Source organism: Coregonus clupeaformis, chromosome 32, assembly GCF_020615455.1.
Source record: "Coregonus clupeaformis isolate EN_2021a chromosome 32, ASM2061545v1, whole genome shotgun sequence".
NCBI classification, from domain to species: Eukaryota; Metazoa; Chordata; class Actinopteri; order Salmoniformes; family Salmonidae; genus Coregonus; species Coregonus clupeaformis.
The window spans coordinates 308,565-316,064 of NC_059223.1; the positions used below are offsets into that span (position 1 = coordinate 308,565).

The 7,500-nt window shown below is 42.0% G+C and overlaps 1 protein-coding gene across 1 annotated transcript in view; it reads right to left on the reverse strand.

Annotated features, from left to right (window-relative positions):
* Positions 1 to 5,312: 5,312 nt before the first annotated feature.
* Positions 5,313 to 7,500, reverse strand: part of LOC121548184 (vacuolar protein sorting-associated protein 13C) — a 199,802-nt gene continuing 197,614 nt past the window's right edge. Inside the window, 2 exon segments of the mRNA XM_045209946.1 lie at positions 5,313 to 5,375; positions 5,378 to 5,472. Coding sequence (XP_045065881.1) covers positions 5,313 to 5,375; positions 5,378 to 5,472 — 158 coding nt within the window.

Sequence of the window (7,500 nt, forward strand, 5' to 3'; positions counted from 1 at the left end):
TTTTATTTCTAATTTAATAATAATACATTATGTTGTAGCTAACTTCACTTTCTAAGCAAACTTGACTGTAAACAAGTGGGAGTATATAGGTTTATTACATGGTTGAAAGTGGCAACACACGAAATAGAACATACTGAAATTCATCTACTCAACAGAAATATACAATAACCTGTAACATTAACATACATTCATCTAGTTTAAGGCAGTCAGACTAACTAGGGAGTTATTGATGCAGGCTGTGGTTTATATAATGTTGGAAAATAATTACAGAGGATATATCAAATACATATAATTTGGTCATGCTTTTTTTAACAATAACATGGTCTCTAAATAATTTTAGGTTACAGTAACTCATACAAACTAATGTAAGAGTATAGCATCAATATATAAACATTGATAAGTATTATGAGTGCCTGTACACAGATACAAAAGCAGGGGATTTCAATGTGATGCTATGAACCTTTTATTAAAAAAATATTGCTGGAGTACCATTACTAGTCATAAAACAAATGACTACATTTCTTTAGTAAAATATCTTTTTTATATATATTTTTTTATAGGTAGTTTATAAGCAATTCAGATAAATCATTCGTATACATTATAGCAGGTTATACTGTTTTACTTCCTATTTCTGAAAAATATGAAATAAATGCAAAATATTCTATTCAGCAAAAATAATACAAAACCTGGCTTGGAAAACAAGACTGGTATTATATGGACACAGATTTCCTTTGCGCATAACAATTCAAGTCTTCAGCAAAGAAAAACCGGACTAGGAACATTACATCAGCATAGTATACCACATTTACAAACCAGGCAAGGAGCTGAATTGACATTTGAAATATATAGCAATTTTATCCAAACTAATGACATTATAACCCTCATACTTGCTACTATCTTTATAGACTAAAGATAATTTATCCAATAATGCTATGCTTAGAATCGATACTAAGAAAGAGGGAAAACACAAGCCCGTAATCAACCTCAACCCTTCTATTCCCTCATCATGCTGCATGAAGGACAGAGAGAGAGAGAGAGAGTGAAAGACAGAAGGACGCTGAAGTGGAAGAAAGACTTGACGCCCAGTGTGAAAGAGAGAAAGGCATGTTTTCATTTCTGAAAGACAAAAGATTCCACGCTCAGATTGACTGAGTCGTATATATATACAGGGAAAAAGTATTTAGTCAGCCACCACTGTGTTCTCCCACTTAAAAAGATGAGAGGCCTGTCATTTTCTATCATAGGTATACTATCAACTATGACAGACAAATTGGAGGAAACAAAATCCAGAAAACGATTGTAGATTGTTAATGAATTTATTTGCAAATTATGGTGGAAAATAATTATTTGGTCACCTACAAACAAGCAAGATTTCTGGCTCTCACAGACCTGTAACTTCTTCTTTAAGAGGCTCCTCTGTCCTCACCTGTTATCTGTATTAATGGCACCTGTTTGAACTTGTTATCAGTATAAAAGACACCTGTCCACAACCTCAAACAGTCACACCCTAAACTCCACTATGGCCAAGACCAAAGAGCTGTCATGACACCAGAAACAAAATTGTAGACCTGCACCAGGCTGGGAAGACTGAATCTGCAATAGGTAAGCAGCTTGGTTTGAAGAAATCAACTGTGGGAGCAATTATTAGAAAATGGAAGACATACAAGACCACTGGATAATCTCCCCCGATCTGGGGCTCCACGCAAGATCCACCCCGTGGGGTCAAAATGATCACAAGAACGGTGAGCAAAAAAATCCCAGAACCACACGGGGAACCTAGTGAATGACCTGCAGAGAGCTGGGACCAAAGTAACAAAGCCTACCATCAGTAACACACTACGCCTGTGGACCAAATCCTGCAGGCCAGACGTGTCCCCCTGCTTAAGCCAGCATGTCCAGGCCTCGCCTGAAGTTTGCTAGAGGCAGTTGGATGATTCAGAAGAGGATTGGGAGAATGTCATATGGTCAGATGAAACCAAAATAGAACTTTTTGGTAAAAACTCAACTCACGTGTTTGGAGGACAAAGAATACTGAGTTGCATCCAAAGAACAATATACCTACTAGAAGTATGGGGGTGGAAACATCATGCTTTGGGGCTGTTTTTCTCTGCAAAGGGACCAGGGACGACTGATCCTAGTGTAAAGGAAAGAATGAATGGAAGCCATGTATCGTGAGATTTGAGGAAACCTCCTTCCATCAGCAAGGCATTGAAGATGTTCCGGCTGGGCCCTTCAGCATGACAATGATCCCAAACACACGCTCCGGGCAACGAAGGAGGGCTTCGTAAGAAGTACTTCAAGGTCCTGGAGTGGCCTAGCTGCCCCAGATCTCAACCCCATAGAAAATCTTTGGAGGGAGTTGAAAGTCCGTGTTGCCCAGCGACAGCCCCAAAACATCACTGCTCTAGAGGAGATCTGCATGGAGGAATGGGGCCAAAATACCAGCAACAGTGGGGGAAAACTCAGAAGACTTACAGAAAACGTTTGACCTGTGTCATTGCCAATAAAGGGTATATAACAAAGTATTGAGAAACTTTTGTTATTGACCAAATACTTATTTCCACCATAATTTGGTAACAAATTCATTAAAAATCCTACAATGTATTTTCTGGATTTTTTTTCCTCATTTTGTCTGTCATAGCTGATTTGGGTGTTCTATGATGAAAATTACAAGCCTCTCTCATCTTTTAAGTGGAGAACTTGCACAATTGGTGGCTGACCAAATACTTTTTTCCCCCACTGTATATATATATATATATATATATATAAATTTTGGAATAGAAAGTTCAGAAATTGAAATAGATAGCACTAGTTGGTTATATAGCCCCTTTTCTCAAAACCTGGACAATTCTACCCCAGCCACGGGTGTCTGTGTGTTCATCTAAGGCGGAGTGGAGCTGCTAACCTGGAATAGGTCACAACTTGGCGCCCTCCTGGTCGGAAGGTTCGATGATTCGCCTTCGATCAGTCATTGACCGCCCATTAGCTTGGCACTTCTGTCGACTTCTGCCACCTTCTGCCACACCACAACGTCCCCGTGAAGATCGTACAGCCAACTCAGAACGCACCTGCCAGATCTCACAGCCAAATCAGAACGCACCGCCCGTATCTCAAAGCCACAATCACAACGCACCTCAGAAGGGTTTCTAATCGTTAAAAGAACAAGACCTAGTTTACGCCGGACCCAAACCTTCATAATAAAACTGCAACTTAATGTCTTCCCAATGAGCAACCAGACACAGCAGCAGTGGGTTAACATGATCAATTATCAGAACTAGCAGAATCCTGCTTCTGGAAAGAAATCGCAAACTTAAAAAAAAACGCCCAGCCCAAAGGGGGGGGCGAACTGTGCATGGGGTGTGTGGGTGTGTGCACGTACGAACGCACGTACGCCTTCAGTATCTCACCGGCTACCTCTAGTGTGAAAGCATGGAACAACAATTTCCCATTGTGGTTATCAGGAATTTTATGAGTGTTCAATAATATGCTTCGAGAAGGATAATGAATGATATGTTGAATGGACGAAAATACTAGTGTGGACGGGGGTGTGTTTTTGCATTTCAGAACCACTGGGGAATTAGGACTGTTTTGGTCCAACATTAGGTAACTGAGGTGAGGGGGAGGAAGGGTTAATGAGAAAAAGCCAGAGGGGAGGGGGGCCCTCAAAGTCACAGTAGAGACTGGACGGTTTACTTGTTACAGTGACCAATCGTGGAGGTCCTCCACCCGAGAGCTGTTGGCTGGAGCCCATTTCAGCCCCATGCGAACATGTGAGTTAAATCCAGCCACATGTGCCACACATTTCAAATTAACGCAATTCCAGTCCACAATGCATTCCATCAGTCTATTACCAACATGAAGCCCCCTAGGTCAACACAGCAGGGATCCTGACAGAGGTGGATTTTTTATCGTCAATATGTTTGTTATTCTTTTGCAGCAAAAAAACTTTGCCAAACTGCCAATCTCTGTATGACGGCATGTCGCGCTCGTGCAGTCGGCCATATCCCGGAGGAGAGAATCAGGTGGAGGAGGGGCTTGAGTGTGACTTCTAAGAAGCCATCTGACAAGGAAGAGTCTGTGTGTGTGTGTGTGTGTGTGTGTGTGTGTGTGTGTGTGTGTGTGTGTGTGTGTGTGTGTGTGTCTGTGTGTGTGTGTGTGTTTGTTTAACTGCAGTTAGAATCCAATGTGACGCCAAAGTTACTGAGATACAGAATGAACTGCTGAGAAGAGCTGCCCGAAACTGTAGCTTTACAGTAACCAATAGTCTCCTCTGTCCCGGTCTGTTTAGTCCTCAGGGTTTAGCCTGTTGGACCCCTACGAAGCTGCAGTATGGGAGCAGGGGGGAGGACTCAGGTCAGTAGCAGCGTTAATGATGATAGGGGGTTTAAATGCTGAGCTGTTAACCAATCATTTCCTTTGGTTTGGATCTGTAACAGCACAACCGGTACTTCAATCGCCATGCAAACACTTACCTTCTGACAGACAATCTGATTTATGAGAAAGACAACCAACCCTCCATGGCCAGCCGAACCCCTCCCCAGTCCCAAACCCCTCCCCTATGACCCCTATTGCGTAGGGTCACGTGAATAGGAAGTGCTCACTGTGGCCGCCCAGTCATTACCGGAAGCTTTCCCACATCTCACCAAATACTCACTCAACACAAAAGACAAAAACAACTTCTTCCAAGGCATTAACTTATGAGAAAACAAAATTGAAAACAGAACAGTTAAACAATAATTAGTCAGATCACAATAATTATAATGAACAGAACATAAGCACCAGAAACATGGTTATGGAGTGACAGACAAAATAATGTGTTACGCAATACCACATTAAACAAAATTTCATTCCAAATAAAAATCACAATAACCTCTGTAGTGACCTGTCTCCACTAACCTCTGTAGTGTCCTGTCTCCACTGACTCTGTAGTGTCCTGTTCCACTGACTCTGTAGTGTCCTGTCTCCACTGACCTCTCTAGTGTCCTGTTTCCACTCGGACCTCCGTAGGTGTACTGTCTCTACTAACCTCTGTAGTGTCCTGTCTCCACTAACCTCCGTGAGTGATGTATCTGTCTCTACTAACCTCTGTAGTGTCCTGCCTCCACTAACCTCTGTAGTGTCCCGTCTCCACTAACCTCCGTAGTGTCCTGTCTCCACTAACCTCCGTAGAGTCCTGTCTCCACTAACCTCTGGTAGTGTCCTGTCTCCCACTAACCTCTGTAGGTGTCCTGTTCCAACTAACCTCTGTAGTGTCCTGTTCCACTAACCTCTGTAGTGTTGTTTCCACTAACATCTGTAGTGTCCTGTCTCCACTAACATCTGTAGTGTCCTGTATTGTCTACCAACCTTTGTATTCCATGGAAGGTGCTGGAGGCCCCATGTCTACGATGCCCCCTGTCGGCCTGGCCACCACGCCCACTAGACCCTTCCCCTATGCCCTGAAGAACCCTGCCGCTCCCTCCTTCTTGGCCCCTGGGGAGGGGAAGAGAAGGAGAGAGAGAGAGAGAGAGAGAGAGAGAGAGAGAGAGAGAGAGAGAGAGAGAGAGAGAGAGAGAGAGAGAGAGAGAGAGAGAGAGAGAGAGAGAGACAGAGAGAGAGAGAGCGAGAGCAGAGAGAGAGAGAGGAGGAGAGAGAGAGACAGAGAGAGCGAGAGAGAGAGAGAGACAGAGAGAGAGAGAGAGAGAGACGTGTTAGATGTATGGTTTAGAAAAAGGTTAAGCTCAAAGCAAACTACACTGGAAATACAGTAATGTCATATTCAACATACACTGAGTGTACAAAACATTAAGAACACTTTGCTAATATTGACTTACACAGTGTGTTGTGGTTACAGGTTCACTTGGCACATCTAAAGCCTTTTCTTCGGGGGTGTTGCTATAGGCCACCAAGTGCACAGTCAGTATCTAAATAATATGTGTCAAATGCTTGACAGTGTATGTGATGTAAACAGAGAGGTCTACTTTCTTGGGGACCTGAATATTGACTGGTTTTCATCAAGCTGTCCGCTCAAGAGGAAGCTTCTCACCGTAACCAGTGCCTGTAATCTGGTTCAGGTTATTAATCAACCTACCAGGATGTTTACAAACACTACAGGAACAAGATCATCCACATGTATTGATCACATTTTTATAATACCGTAAGAACTTTGTTCTAAAGCTGTATCCGTACCCATTGGATGCAGTGATCACAATATAGTGGCTATATCCAGGAAAGCCAAAGTTCCAAATGCTGGACCTAAAATAGTGTATAAGAGATCATACAAAGTATTTTGCTGTGACTCTTATGTGGATGTAAAACTTTATTTGTTGATCTGATGTGATTAATAAGGAGCATCCAGACGCTGCACTTAATGAATTTATGAAATTGCTTCTTCCAATTATTGATAAACATGCCCTGTTCTGAAACTGACTGTTAGAGCTGTTAAGGCTCCATGGATTGATGAGGAATTGAAAAACTGTCTGGTTGAAAGAGACGGGCAAAGGAGTGCTGCTAATAAGTCTGGCTGCACATCTGACTGGCTGACTTACTGCAAAATAGAGAGATGATGTGACTAAACTCAACAAAAGAAGAAGAAACTGTATTGTGAAGCCAAGATCAATGATATAAAGAATGATGAAAACAAAACGTTGAGTACTTTAAATTAAATGATGGGCAGAAAGACCCATCTTTCACCGAATCAGATGGCTTATTCATCACAAAACCATTTGATGTTGCCAATTATTTGAATGATTACTCATTGGCAAAGTGGGCAAACTTAGAGGAAATGCCAACAACGAACAGTGAGCCATCGTAATCATGCAAAAAAATAAATAATAATAATGACAGAAATCTTTGTAAAGTTTGTGTGGGAGAGGTGGAACATTAGTTATCGATCAATAATGACAAAACCTCCTGGCGTTGACAACTTAGATGGAAAGCTACTGAGGATGGTAGCGTGACTCTATAGCCATCTGTCATATCTTTAATCTGAGCCTAGAGGAAAGTCTTTGTCCTCAGGCCTGGAGGGAAGCCAAAGTCATTCCGCATACCCAAGAGTGGTAAAGCCTTACTGGTTCTAACAGCAGACCTATCAGCTTGCTGCCAGCTCTTAGCAAACTGTTGGAAAAAATTGTGTTTGACCAAATGCTATTTCCTTGTAAACAAATACAAAAGACTTTCAGCATGCTTATAGAAAAGGGCACTCAACATGTACTGCACTGACACAAACGACTGATGATTGGTTGAAAGAAATTGATAATAAGAAGATTGTGGGAGATTTCAGTGCAGCCTTTGATATTATTGACCACAACCTGTTGTTGAGAAAACGTATGTGTTACGGCTTTTCAACCTCTGCCATGTCGTGGATTCAGAGCTATCTATCTAATAGAACTCAGAGGGTTTCTTTAATGGAAGCTTCTCTAATCTCAAACATGTAAAGTGTGGTGTACCACAGGGAGCAGCTCTCTCAGGCCCTCTACTCTTTCTATTTTTACTAATGACCTGCCACTGGCATTAAACAAA